Source organism: Haliotis rubra, unplaced genomic scaffold, assembly GCF_003918875.1.
Source record: "Haliotis rubra isolate DU_JTF1 unplaced genomic scaffold, ASM391887v1 Scf137, whole genome shotgun sequence".
In the NCBI taxonomy this organism is placed as follows: domain Eukaryota; kingdom Metazoa; phylum Mollusca; class Gastropoda; order Lepetellida; family Haliotidae; genus Haliotis; species Haliotis rubra.
In genome coordinates, this window is record NW_025765303.1 from 736,981 (window position 1) to 752,151 (window position 15,171).

At 42.7% G+C, this 15,171-nt stretch overlaps 1 protein-coding gene across 1 annotated transcript in view; it reads right to left on the reverse strand.

Annotated features, from left to right (window-relative positions):
- LOC124268202 (ATP-binding cassette sub-family F member 3-like) overlaps positions 1-14,979 on the reverse strand; it is a 28,938-nt gene extending 13,959 nt beyond the window's left edge. Inside the window, exons 1-7 of the mRNA XM_046703230.1 lie at positions 14,901-14,979; positions 11,164-11,308; positions 10,133-10,268; positions 9,464-9,558; positions 7,944-8,063; positions 6,927-7,031; positions 290-451 (exon numbers count right to left, since the gene is read on the reverse strand). Of these exons, the coding sequence (XP_046559186.1) occupies positions 290-451; positions 6,927-7,031; positions 7,944-8,063; positions 9,464-9,558; positions 10,133-10,268; positions 11,164-11,308; positions 14,901-14,973 (836 nt within the window). The 5' untranslated portion in view covers positions 14,974-14,979. The remainder of the gene's footprint in view (positions 1-289; positions 452-6,926; positions 7,032-7,943; positions 8,064-9,463; positions 9,559-10,132; positions 10,269-11,163; positions 11,309-14,900) is intronic.
- Positions 14,980-15,171: the final 192 nt, after the last annotated feature.

Consider the following 15,171-nt stretch of genomic DNA (forward strand, 5'->3'; position numbering starts at 1 on the left):
AGCGCATTAATAAAAGAAAAATGTCCTTGATGCATATTTTCTTGAAGATGAATGGTGAGGTAAAAAGTTTTTAAATGTTTCTGTGAAAACAAAAGTGATAAGGAGAAAGATGTTCTATTTTGTTTCAACCAAGAGTATTAACAAACACATATGAGCACACACAAAACTCAGCTCTTTCATAAAATATGTGAGATCATTTCCAGCATGAAAGATGATAATTGCAAACATTCAGCTCAACTGAGAGCCATATGCTAACTGCTGACAGAAAATAGAAACTCATAAATGTTACCCTGGGGTGTTAAGCTGTGCGTTCAACTGGCGTTCTTCTCTCAAGAGCCCTTCTCGCCTCTCGTCACACTCCAGGACGCTCTGCAGGGCCAGCGTGTCGTCCCCGACAACCTCCTGCTCCACATGCAGCACCGAGATGTGGGACGGGATCATCAGCTGATTGCTGGAGAGGACAAACAGAGAATCACACCTGTGTTTTGGACAGCAGATATACTAATGAGAGTCAACTAAAGTTCAGAACCTTGAAGAGCGAGATTCTTTTCATCATTCAAAATCATCTTTTCAACTTATTCGTTTTATAATTATTAATAACCAGTGTCTTGAGAGAGTAAAAATCATAGCTAAACACTTTCACTGGCAGTGTGAATCGTAACAGTGAGTGAGTGAGTGAGTGAGTGAGTGGTTTTTACTCCACTTTTAGCAATATTGGAAATACAAAGTGATTATAGCCAAATCCATACACAGCGTAATTTCAAAGAATAGGATCTAAATAAAAAGGATATAATGCCGTATACGGGACTCCAGTGCTCGCCCAAGCGGATGGTGACAAGTAAGGCTGGTCACATGACTGTTTACGCGGGAAAAGGGAGGTAACTCATGGGCGAGTGTATTTTTATGTCCGCTTCGGGAACTTCAAAGGATTCAAGTGTTCCACTACCATTCGCATAGGAGAGGGAGATAAGCAAAAGATCATGAGTCAGGATAAGAAAAAATAATATAAATTGTATATTTATATACTTATCCTATCTCACGGTATGCACTTCTCTCTTTTGATTCGACACTGAGTGGAATGATGTAACTTTTTTTCTCCCAAGGCCTCTCTTGTCCATCCCCCCAAGCACTCCATGCTACCCTCATTATAAGACAGCTTCCTAGTTGTCATGCAAAGCATGGGGCATGCACCACTTAGCTACCCAAAGTAGCATCATTCTCATTCTTGGAGCCACTGGAATATCAATCTTTATCCTATCTGCATACATCCGAGGATGGAGGAGTTATATATCACTAGAAAGGATAAGTATATAAATATATAATTTATATTTAAAATTTCCAAAATTTTAAACTTATCCTATCTCACAGTGACCATCTTGAATGATACAAAAGTTGGACTTATCCAACGGAAACAACTCAACAATCACATGCTAGTCATGCGATTAGATACCCTGTGTCTTGTCAGTGCAAACAGTAGAACTATAATCAGTAGTGTAGAAACGTAACTGTGGGTACGATGCACAACTCCATTAGTCCTAATTAGTTCACACCATCACAATTAGGCCCTAATTATTCCACTTTGATTCACACCGCATCGTGGATAAATGTGTGGAAACAACCTCAGTTCAAAGGGATACTTGGTCATGAAAGGTAGGTGAATATCGAGTTTCTTTGCAAATATCGAGTTAAAAGGGTATTTTTGCTTGTTGGGACTATGAAATTATATCGAGATATCCGATATATCGAGACATCCGTATCGAATTAAAAGAGCTTGAATAATGATAAATTATAAAGGATTTTGCCGGGACCGAGATGTTTTATCGAGACAACCGAGATATCGAGTTAACAGAGTTCGACACAACGGTGGTTCTAATCCATAAGCAATCAAAACATAAGGCAGACATCAAGTTCAGACTCATATTCAGGAAAATACAGGGAAGCAGCAACCGCGTGGGACCGTTCTCTATCTGTGATGGTGGGCCATAGACAGCTGTTGTGTGAGAACAAGGGGTCCAAACTGGTACAGGCCTTGGACATCCTTGACTGAGAGGTCCCGAAGGTAGTGCGAGGAGAAGACCGGGTCAGATCGCCAGAAACATCCTTCCATAATGACGTGGAGAGAGCAGTTACTATGCAGAGCCATTGTAGACGCTAACACCCGTGTCTCATGTGGATTGGGAGCTGTCGGGGCCGGTAACCCAGCGAAGGTGTAAGCCCGTAGGATGGGGGCTCTCATCCAGAAGGATAATGTGGTGCGAGACACTTCTGCCCTGGATGTTGAGGACAACGGAATGAAGAGGCGCTTGCGGAGACGGCGGCGATCTTTAGAAGCAGCAAGAAAAATCAGGGCAAAGCTGCAGCTCTTCATTGTCATGCATCCCAAGGATCGTGGACAACGGTGGGATGGTCAAATTACGATCGGGTTGTCCCGGCAACTGATTCTTCGCTACGAAATCCCAACGGAGACCGAGGAAGACTTTGCCATGCTTCTTCCGTTCGAACTGGACTCTGTTAATGTCCAAAGCGTGGAGTTCAGAAATCCGAGAAGCTGTAGCCACGTCCACAAGGAAGAAGGTCTTGAAGGAAATCTCCTCAAAGTCCTTCTGAGCTAGGGGTTCATAGTCCGTCGAGGCCAAATGACGCAGCACCACAGCTAAATCCCATGCAGGAGGTCTAAACTTCTTAGACTGATCGGCCAACTTGAAGGACCGGAGCAAATACTGAAGCTCAGGAACCGACAAGTGGTTGTGGTGGTAGCCAGGACCGTGTTGATCGCAGCAAGGTAAGTAGCCAAAGTGGAACCCTTGAGCTTCTTAGATGACCACAAATGCTCAACAAACTCAGCAACGATTTGAGGTGAAGTAGAAATGGGAGATGTAATGCCTCTGGAGGTGCAATATCTCTCAAAACAAAACTTCTCATCATAAAGTGAGCGGGTGGAAGTCTGATGAGCAGACGTGATGGCAATAGCCACTCTCCGAGAATACCCCTTGGCGATTAAGGACTTTTGCAGATGATGTGCCAAACATGCAGATACAGGGTGCGAAGGGATACATGATGCCAATCCTAATGAGGGTGTCACAGTAGGTCGTCCCGATCAGGAGGAGGAACTGGGTTTAGGTCTGCGAGCTGTGCGAGATCGACAAACCAACTCCTGACTGGCCAGTAAGGTGCAACCAAAAGCAGCAGAATCTGCCTGGTCAGCCGGAGTTTATGGATGACTCTGGGTAGAAGAGCTGGAGGGGGAAAGGCGTAAGCGTTGAGCCCCTATAACGAAATCGCCAGACATTCGAGATCCCATGCTAGTTGGTCTGATATCGGCGAGACAAACTGTGGGAGCTGATGGTTGAACGCGTGGCAAATAGGTCGACTTGGGCCCTTGATAACGGGAAGACCAGTTCCCGAAAGATCTGTGGGTTCAATTGCCACTCTGTGGGAGACGGCCGATCCTGACTCCTGGAATGTGTCTGGCTCGAGCATCGATAGCAAGGGAGTCGATCAGATGAAAGAACTGAAATGTCAGCTGAAGAAAGTTTTCCGTTTGTCGCCTATGTGTCATGGTCGAATGTCGAGATGATTGATGTACCAGTCCCGTGGAGTTGTCTGTCGGAATCAAACAAACTCCCAGAGTTCCGCAATGTCAGCGAATGACCACCCGATCTGTTCTACAAGAACCACCACATGGACGTGCCGTCCATAATGATGAAGAAAGATGAGCCCCCTCCTTGAGATTGCTCGACAAAACAAGTGGTGCATTGGAATGAACGGCATCACAAACGCCGGCAGGACAAGCCACCACTGAAGAAAAGGACATAAGGGTTCGGAAGATGAATCAACTCCTTGAGATTCTCTGAGACGAGATACAGATGCAGGAAATGCAACGGACGCAGTTGCAATTGTCCCCGCCGTGTCATGCCTGTGCCGATGTCAAGAGGCCCAAAAGTTCCTGCCACTGTCGTAAGGTCCTTGCCTGCAGTTGCTCCACTCATGCCACAACCGTGTCCACCGCCAAGATGATGCAATTGATCGAGGGTAAGGAGAGACGAATAGCTGTGTCCATGTGAGACAGTTCTCTGTCCTCAACAAGAAAGGCTGAACAAGTCCTCTTCCCGCAAAGTGTTTGGACATCTTCATCCACCGAAGGGGCAGTAGCCAATGACTGGAAACCATGGGAGTGAGCCGCCGGTAGGGAAAATCTAGGCGAAGACAGGCCATCCTTAATCCTTTTAAGGCCTTTAAAGGCATGATCCAAGGAGTTAGATGAGCAATACAAAGACATGGCGGGAAGGTAATAGACGTCAAGTCTCGTCTCATGGAGAAGGAATGAGTTAAATCCTCCGGGTTTTGTGTCATAGGGAGGTGGAGTTTCTCCACTATCCAAGCTAAAACTTGAGGTTCATCAACAAAGCCCAAACTTCCCTCTGGGGAATCCACAACAGAATGTGCTGGAGACGTAGGATCAGGTGGAACACCAGGACTAACAGATGGTCTGAGGGGAGGAGCATTCCCCGTAGAGTGAGCAGCCTGTTGTTGACAGCCAGATCTGGGGGAGGAGTAGTTTCCTCTGCAAGAGTCCAGGAATCTGGCACAATCCGAGTAGAGAGACGCGAGGAGGCAGGAGTCCCGTCAGAAGTCGATCGAACCTCGGAAACCCCGTTGATTAGATCGACGATCCGTAGAACCATATCTATGTCTGGAGGGGGATGAACCAGAAGAGGATGCACAAATGGAGACCCGCTGAGGAGATATTGCAACGATAACGACGATCCCTGGATTTTGAGTGAGTGAGTGAGTGAGTTTAGTTTTACGCCGCACTCAGCAATATTCCAGCTATATGGCGGCGGTCTGTAAATAATCGAGTCTGGACCAGACAATCCAGTGATCAACAGCATGAGCATCGATCTGCGCAATTGGGAACCGATGACATGTGTCAACCAAGTCAGCGAAACTGACCACCCGATCCCGTTAGTCGCCTCTTACGACAAGATAGTCGCCTTTTTATGGCAAGCACATGGGTTGCTGAAGACCTATTCTACCCCGGATCTTCACGGGTCCCCTGGATTTTGAACGATAGGCAGCAGTCAACCGTGTAGGAGATCTAGGTTGATGGGTCGAGTAAACAGAACCGGAAGTCCCATGATGACGTGAAGATGAAGTGCGAGGAGGTGACTTGGAATTAAGAACCGATCTCAACGAAGCAGAGGGAGGCGTGTGCTTAGTTGAATGCGAACGAGTCAAAGAGTGGCGGTGAAGTAGACCTACCAGGTCTACCTGGTGAACATGTCCGAATAATAATAATAGGAGACTGATCCAGACGACTCGGTGAAAGCCGCGTTCAAGCTGAGGAGACATGACTGTAGGATCCAACAGAGTTCGGGGGAAGTACTCAGATGATCCGGAGAGTGGCATTCCGCTGAATACCGCTTGGAAGAAGGCCGCTTGGAAGAAGGCCAATTCGGCGAAGTCGATTCACCACATACCGTCTCAGTGAAGTCTGCCGTTGGTTCGACGAAGTCCGATTAGGTGAAAAGTTTGTTTAGCAGACGATCGATCTGGAGAATGCTAAAGCTTAGACTGGTGTTTCGGTGAAGACCGGTTCGGCGAAAGCTGTCTCGTAGAGAGCCGGTCTAATTCTGGGGAAGGTGGATAGTTCGGCGAAAGTCAAGGTGGAGGGGAGCGGACAAGCGAAGCGTGATCCGGCGAACTGTGATTCGACCTGGCAGGCTTCGGCGAAGAAGAAGACCGAGGTAGCTGGACGCAAGAAACAACACTTCTTTTCGCCGAATGGGAAGGAGACGGCGAGGTAACCACTGACAGGCGTTGAGGCGAGGTAGACTGGTTCCTCTCACTATTGGATGAACGACGACAGCGAGAACGGTTTCTGCGCAGTCAGGCGTCGAGATCAGATGATTCTTGTCCGAAACAGATAAGCCAGATTGCCGAGATAACTGGTCTGGAGAACGAGAGACAGAGAGTGTAGTTCGAAGGTCCCACTGTGCAGAGGTATCCTGAGGGGTGGTAGCAGTCTCGACAACCACTACCCGGAACGTAGTCGAAGATGAAGGACTCGAGCTGGAATGTTGAGAGCCCAACAATTTCCGATGGTCTTCCGATATGTTAGAATCTGACGACGCTCTCATGAAATCCTCTTCATTCGAGGGAGGGGACTGTGACCGCTGAGCAGACAAAGTAGGACGCTTAAACTTTCCTTTCTTGGAGGGACTGGGTCTGTCAAGTGATGCGGCATAACGAGCTCTGTCAGCAACAAGACGAGCGCAAGCCCGAGTGTAGTCACCAAACGCCTCGAAGGTAAGATCCTTGCATTTATTGCAACGAGAGTCCCATTTACACTGTCCCATACAGTCAACACAATACGCATGTGGATCACTTGCGGAGAACACTTTATTACACTGGGAGCATTTTTTCCTCTTTTTTTGGCTGGTCAGCTTTCCCCATGTTGTAGACTAAGTTGAAAATGTTGAGCAAGAAAGAGAATGATGAGGGTAGCATGGAGCGCTTGGGCGGATGGACAAGAGAGGCCAAGGGAAAAGGTTTACATCGTTCCACTCAGTGTCGAATCAAGAGAGAGAAGTGCATACCGTGAGATGGGATAAGTTTTAAAATTTCCAACAATATCAGGGCGGGGGGACACCAGAAATGGGCTTCACACATTGTACCCATGCTTTAACCACTAGGCAATCCCACAGCTCCTTTGTTGGCAGAGAAATAGTAGATGTCATTTGATTGTAACCATTGTGACACAGGTTAGAGCGACTGACACAGTAGGGAAACATGAGGCCACAATCCAAGACTCAGAATATGATAAAATCCAGAATTCAAACCCTGAATCAGCAAATCCTGGCTGCTAAGGGACACAACTCTAAACAGCAAATCTCAGAGCAGATTACAAAGAAGCAGTGTCCTACCTGGATATCATCTTGAGTAGTGTAGTCTTCCCGAGGCCATTCCTGCCAACAAATCCATACCTCCGTCCAGCTATCAGATGGATACTTGCACCAGTCATCAGCACCCTGCATCAAGTGAAACAAACATTAGATTTGTCTGTCTGTTTGTGTAAATACACATATATAGAAACATACCAATCATTTTCCTAATAGTAAACTAACAATGTTTCAAAACAACATAAATATTACTGTTCAGTAACCATGGTGATGTTACAATGAATCATCCAAAACTGATTGGGTATTGTCAGCAGAGTTGAAAATTAACATTGGCTCACAGATTTGTTCTCAGGCTTATGGTCTGCAGTTTTTTCTAAGCTGTAAACATGCTTTGTCAAACAGTCCAGCTTCAAAGTTCAATAATCAGTCATACTGACTGGGACTCAGTATGAGACCAGAGTTATGAGACCAGTGTTTATATGCACTCAACACAGTGCAGAGGGTATCACATTACTTGCTGTTGATACTATTACTGCACTGCTGAAGAGCTCATGACAATTTGTTTCTGGTGGCCGATATGCCTAATTCATGATGTATTTGTGTGTTGTAACTAATATTACAAGAGTATGTATCAAAAATGTTTGGACCTACAGTTTTTTCAATGGGCCTACAGTTTTTTTCAATGGGCCTACAACGTTTCCACTGGGCCCACAGCTTTTTTAAAAAGAGCTAGCCTTCAAGGCTACCAGTTTACTCTGCTGAGTTTCAGACACTGATTGTCAATGTTTGCGGCAAAGAGTATTTTAATATTATGTGGGCATGGCAAACCATGAGCTAATATGCTTGATTCATGATGGAGGGCTAAAAACACAGAACACAGGTCACACGTAATGACTCAATCTTCATTTCACTTGTCGCTTTCAACAACTAAGGATTAGTTGGGGATCTATTCTCATGACTTCCCATGTGTGAAATGATGCTGAGACATGAAACTTTCACATATTTGAGCTATATATGAAGCAACGGGCAAAAACAAATCACCTTTCGCCAAACGCTATATCAAAGTTTTCTATACGGATGTCGTAGCTGCGGTTCGTTCCTGAAGCATCAAGTTTGGCATCCTTCCTGTTGATCTGTTGACTAGCACTGGCAGTTTCCAATCTGAAAAACATACATCAGCTGATACACATGTAACTCTGTCTAAATAACCAGGAGAATATGGAGTACTGGTGTAGAATCAGGGCGGACATGGTACTGAATACAGTCTTGAACCAGCAGGTTTGTGCTGATGATGTTGGTTTAGCTTGTTTGTTGTTTAACGCCCCACACAGCCATTTTACAGCTATAAGGCTGCGGTATGTATATAATCGAGTCTTGACCAGACACTTCAGTGATCAACAGCATGAGCATTGATCTACACAATTGGGATATGATGACATGTGTCATCCGGGTCAGCGAGCCTTACCTCCCGATCCTGTTAGTCACCTCTTAGTACAAGCATGGGTTGCTGAAAAGCAATTCTAACCCGTATCATCACGGGTATTGTGCTGATATCTAACCATTTTTTTCTTCATGGCCCAACACTATGCTTGTTTGCAGAATGTGCCATTTTACAGGAGGACAGGTTTATGAAGAGTGACAGGTTAGCAGTCTTGTGGTGATGTCTATCCATATATTCTTCAGGGCTTTAATCAGATGCATGTTTACAGAAGGTGCTAGATCAAAAGGAGGCAAGTTTAGAGACTGTTACAAATTCAGGCAATACTTTGACAGCATCCTCACACAGATGCTAAAGTCCTGCCATTTTAAAACTGATGATGCCAGTGGTTGAAAAATGACAACAGCAGTTATGGGACATTTTTACAACAGAAATAAAGGTTCCACTACACTAAATCAGAAACACATGCTCCCTGAGCGAGCACCGTATGTAAACAACTGAAGAGACAGAGACATGTGACAGCTGTCATTGGATGATATAGTGTGAGATGTTTATGCTTTTTAAAAGCACATCCATCCAGTAATTAAAACTGACCACAATTTTAAGTATTTAGTGCTGTCATTTTTATCACCATCACTTATGCTTATTGTGTGTACAGAATTTTACAGTAGGTGACATTTGGTGCGGAACTGGGGTTGATGTGTTCCGCTTCCTGTGCTCGGAAAATGAGCCAGACAATTTGGCCAGAAATTGTGTTTTATTGTAGTTTAAAGGCCTGACTGTACCCATGTGTACCTGGAATGGCTGTTGATGATATGGCTTGCGCGGGAAGGGGCAGGGGAGGTGACTCGTGGGTGAGTGTATTTATACGTCCGCTTCGGGAACTTCAAGGGATTCAAGTGTTCCACTACCATTCGAAAGGGAAAGGGAGATAAGCAAAAGATCATGAGTCAGGATAGGGAAAAATGAAAGGTTACTATAGAAGTCTATGGAAAAACATTTGGTGTTGTGTAACCTAAAGGGGTACAACTGTCTTGGGAAATGTATTGATTTGACAGATTCTGAGTTATGATGTTATAGTGGGTCACTTCACTTATGCAACAATCAGATTGTGTTGGCTTACATGGTGTCTGCAGGTTTAACTGGGTTCTCTGATCGTTTATCCAGCTTCTTCTGTCTGATTGCCTCAGCTTTCACAAGCTTCTTCTGGTCCACTTTCTAAAATACAAAGTTAATGATTTAGTAAATGAAGTTGTGATATGACAAAATCAGCAGTATCCCAGATATATCATGTATATCTGTGGCCATATCAAATCTGGGCTTAGCAGATTTAGGGTGATATCATGGAACAAGTCCATGTTGTCTGGGTAAGACACAATCACCTAGGTCACATAGTGACACTAATTGGGGCCACTTGCACAAAGCGATCTTAATGCTACAATGAACATAACTACCATACTCTAACATTGACTAACAACAGTTGTGGTGCTGAGATCACTTTGTGCGTGGGTCCTGGTCACCAATAAAATCAACTTTTCCAACACGAATGGGTGCTGATTACCTAATCTGAACCTAATTAACTATAGCAAGGGTAGACAACTGAACTGTTCCTTTCAGTTGTATCCAGGAAATACTTTGGGAGAAAACAAGTAGTCCCACCCAAAGTTTCCCAGGTCTCATATCAGTGATGTAGTTTCAGTGGTTGTGCTTCTGTTGATTAAACTATTGCAAACAGTATGTATGCATAATACTGGGTCTTTTTTAAATATATTTAGCCATTGGATAGACTCACAGAGCCCATGTCTTTCTTCTTCAGCCATATACTGCTGTCCTCTTCGCTCATCTCGGACAAGCCTGAGGATATTGATCCAATCTGGACAGGGGCATCCAGGACACGGTGCTGGCCATTCACTGACACTCCAGAGTCACTGTTTTCAAACAAACACAGAAATAAACAACAGAGACATTGCATAAACACTGGATTTGACTTGGAAGTGACAAAAGGTAACTTTGTTGGTTATTTCTCAGTCGAACAGAGTCAACTCACAAGCAAAAACAGCCAGTTCCAGAAATTAACATACAAAACTGGCAAAGGTAACTTTATTGGGTATTTCTCGGTCTAATAGAGTGAACTGATTTGCAAAAAGTCACTTCCAGAAAATAGGAATACAAAGCTCAAAAACATATTTAAAAATCACTTAACAACAGATACAAAATACATGAATGAGTGAGCATGGTTTTACAACGCTTTTAGCAATATTCTAGAAATATCATGATGGGGGACACCAGAAATGGGCTTCACACATTGTACTCATGTGGGGAATCTAACTCGGTTCTTAAGGGTGACGAGTGGATTCTTTAACCATTAGGATACCCCACTGCCCCTCACAATATACGAAACATCTCTTTGATCGCAAAGACCTGGTTAAGCACTACTACTTTGTGATTATAACATATCATTAAATGTTTGATCAAAGTATCTGCCTAACATCAGTTTCACGGCAACACCATCATTTCTAAACATCAATACAAAGAATAATACAGCAACTGAATATGGCAAACTTGCCATTTTGCTTTAACACTCTGAACAAATGCCCAATTAGAACTTAAGCTCTAACCATCACTCCCATCATTCAAGGCAAATTTAAATACATATCTTTAAATACCAGTATTATTCAGTCTGGATCCAACACATACTTCAGTTCAAACACACATCCCTGCCCTTTCCCCTTGCTGGCAAATAGTTGAGTGCAGTGTCAAACAATAAGAAAACATACGAACAAAATTTTGTGCTTTTATCATTACTCCCAATACTCAGGTTACCTTGCCAGGAGGCTGTGGAGTTTCTGACATATTTCCATGATGTCATCCTCTGTCTTCTCCCCATCAGCTTGCAGAAGCATGACACCCACTGCATCAAACAGGTCGTCTGCCGTAGCAAAGTCATCACAGCAATCCTCCAGTAGGCCTACAAGAAAACCAACATTATAAAAATATTTTCATCACATCAAAAAGGAAATCTAAACCAACAAATTTAGCATGGTCATCACAATGGTAAAACACAAAAAAATCATTTACAAATTATGTTTACTTTGATACAAAAAAAGACAAAATGAAGTAAGCAAGGAACTGATTTTTCTCTCACAACAATAGCAACTGACCATGATGACTTTGACATTGTAATAATTAGATAAATATGAAGGTAAAAGGATGGACATCTTTAATCATTGTCAATCACTCCAGCTCCCAATGCATCACAATATACCGTATATGACCGTCTATAAGCCGATCCCATGGATAAGCCGACCCCCAAACTTGACCCTCAAAATCAGTGTCAAAATCATATCTCTCATGGATAGGCCGACCCCCCGCGATGGGTCGCGGCCAACAGAGACCAGAGTACCCGGTAAGTATGTTCCATCAACGACGAGACACCATTACGAGAATATTACATAATAAAGATTACCGGTGTTTGTTTACCTTTTTTTAACGATCACTGCTTGCATCAACAACGAGACGCCATTTGGAAAGTGGATATACAGCGTAAGTGTTGGTGAGAATATTACATAATAAAGATTACCGTGTATTGTGGCAACATGTGTTTGTGTTCCTTTTATATCCCGAAGATCACTGCTTGCATCAACAACGAGGCCATTTTGTGAAAAAGTACCATCGGTAAATAAAAACTGAAGTCAACTTTTGTTTCAAAATATATTATTTAAGTGTCCATATTTCATCTATATATATATGACAATAAGAAAAATAGTCCACTAACAATAAACACTGACATTTCTGCAAGAGAGTTCTGAGATTTTCACAAGTCATCGGCCGTAAACCCATCAAATTCAGTCACTGTCGATCCACATTATTCAAAGAATTCACTGTCATATATATTGTGTCTACTCACGGATCGAAACGAAGTGTAGTTGACAGAAAATGCATAATATATTTTGCTTCTCTAAATATCATATTTATTGTAGCAACAAACTGGCTTGCTTATTTTACCCCATTCAACAATCACAAACTGATTACCGCCTCGTGCCATGTCACGTGCTTACCACGTTCATGATGGTCCGTATAACCTTAGTGTTGATTATATATTTTTTACATAAAAACTATTACACAATGCTAGGATATATTTTTTTGGGTTAAATAATAGTATTCAATCAATAGAATTCATCCCGTTATATTATTGTGCATGTTTGAACTTGTTCGCGGGGAAACGTGTGCACAGCTGATTGCTATTTCCGGCTTTGTGTACGAGACAGATATGCACGGTAATCTTAATTAATTTATAGAGCAAAAACTGTAACTAAAATTACACAATGCTAGGATATATTTCTTTGGGTTAAATAATGGTATTCTGTATTATATTTTACTGATGACTCGCGTCAGAATTCGGCCCCGCTTATATTATTGTGCATGTTTGAACTTGTTACTGGGAAACGTGTGCACAGCTGATTGCTATTTCCGGCTTTGTGTACGAGACAAATACGCACGGTAATCTTAATCCCTGCAAATAAAACAATGCCCAGCAAAAACAACTTATAACTTAAATGGTAAATAATCTTGTCTAGTGATGTTTAATTGCAAATTTGACGTCTCTACTGACAAAGTCGTCTTCTGTTGTTTGTTCCCGCGCAGTGATACGATGTTGTTTTCTTACCCCTGGAAAAAAGTTTGACGAAAGTGTAACTCATGGATAAGACGACCCCCTTCTACAGACTGCTTTTTTTGGTCCTCAAAATTCGGCTTATAGATGGTCATATACGGTATATCATAATACATATTGCAGAACAATTTTCTCACGAATAAACAGTCCTACAGAAATGTATAATTTGGGGAGCACCTTTAGAATACAGCACCACAACTTCTCTTGAGGAAGATCTCTGCCGTAGGTCACGTGTCATTAAGACAAGCAACCAGTTTGTGAGAACCCGTTGGACGCAAACCCACGACCATCGGATTGTTAGCTTGACAGCTAACCGACTGAGCTACGTCCACACCGTTGCACAATGTGCAAATTTATCGAGTCATTCCTGTGACGTCACAGAACTGAACGGTAAGAGTCGAATAGGTCACGGACAATTCCGAAGGTTACGGGTAGACTTGGTGTCTCGTGATTTTAATCTACGGACACCTGCCGAATGGACCCGATGCCATTTGGCACACTCGTACCATTCCGTAATCTACAAGATAACGTGTGGCGTGGAATGAGCCGATATGCCTCAAACTGAAAAGGGTTGTTGACGTCAGGCGTCACACGTAGATTTCACGGTGCATGCATGAATGATGCGCTTTTATATAAATCGGTGATTTTGTGACAGAAAAGTGATGTAGGGAACACTGTAAGGATAATGTGGATCGCACTAAGGAACAAGGGAGACATGAGCATGTGTATTGACGGCACGAGGGTGAGTTAGCCTTCGAATCATTACTGAACAAATGTTGCGTGTGTTACGTGTGAATTAATCCAAATAAATAGAATGCATTCACCGAACCCTAACCCCTAGAATTAATCCAAATAAATAGAATGCATTCACCGAACCGGCATAAACATGACTGACGTGTCCAGTGTAATGCATTATTACCGCTTCGAAAAATAAAATACTAATAAAACACTTTCTACGTAATGGTGCAATTACTGAATGACAAAAATATATATGTAAATTGAAAAAATGCAAAATACAATAATACACAAAACATAACACCTCAGCACCCCGTAATACAAGTAAATATGAGTGTATTAGTGAAAAAGGAAAAATATTTCAAACTGGTGCATCCGCTGGTATAAAACTACTGGAAACTCTCAACATCGTTGGGCTTATGCAATGAAATAGCTCGTAGAGATGAAACACCAGTGAGCAGAGCTTATACGCACTCGCTGAGCCAGACAACCGTGTTGCCATGCAGGCGTCATAAGGCATTGTTTCGAGAACGTGCTTTCGAACAAAATCACATTACATTACGTAAAAGGGTATTATGACGTATTTTTAAAGTTTGTGGAGCTGTATTCTAAAGGTAAGCCGAATAAAAGATCTGATTTAATGAGAATAACTGACAGTCGTAAGTTGAAGTATGCACTATTTAGATTATTTGATGTTTTAATGCACCCATGTGAACAGTGTGTCCTCAATCTGCCAACAATCTAGAATTAGTGATAGATAGTGCTGCATGTGCTGCAATCTAGTCACTGCTAACACCCATCCGACACTTTCGGTTTTACATAACTCACTCTTTTTTCGCAATTACCCCTTGGGCTTTTGTCGTCTTTATAATATTAGTTCAGTATCTAGTCGTTAAACTGCAATAGGTTAAGGGCGATTACCGGTGATCATGTATTTTTTTTATGTTTTGGAGGGGGGTCCTTATCCGTAGATCGTTGGGAACTCAGAGTCAAACCAATATTGCACAACAGATGATTGACAGGAGACCGGTACTGCACGTGTCAATCATCTGTTCTTTCTGGGATGAACTAGGGGGTCAATGTTAGAACTGTTTTACAAATGGATAGAGACGAGAAATAAAATACGAGCGCAATGATCAAACTAAATAAAAACCTTTGACGTAAGTTGACACTTCCTCGTCAATGTTTGGAAAAGCATGGGTTAGAAGTTCTTCGCAGGCCGCCATGTTGGCAAATAATACACTCTCTAACATTACTTGGTATCGTTTTGTGGTATTTGCAGTATTCATAGTATTTATGAAATCTAAAATGGCAATAAATAATTATGAATTTATTATTAAAGTGTCATGATTACTTATATATGAATCTGTTGCTCATAATTTTCAACAAATGTACAAATATTACTATCACAGGTGGTACAAGAT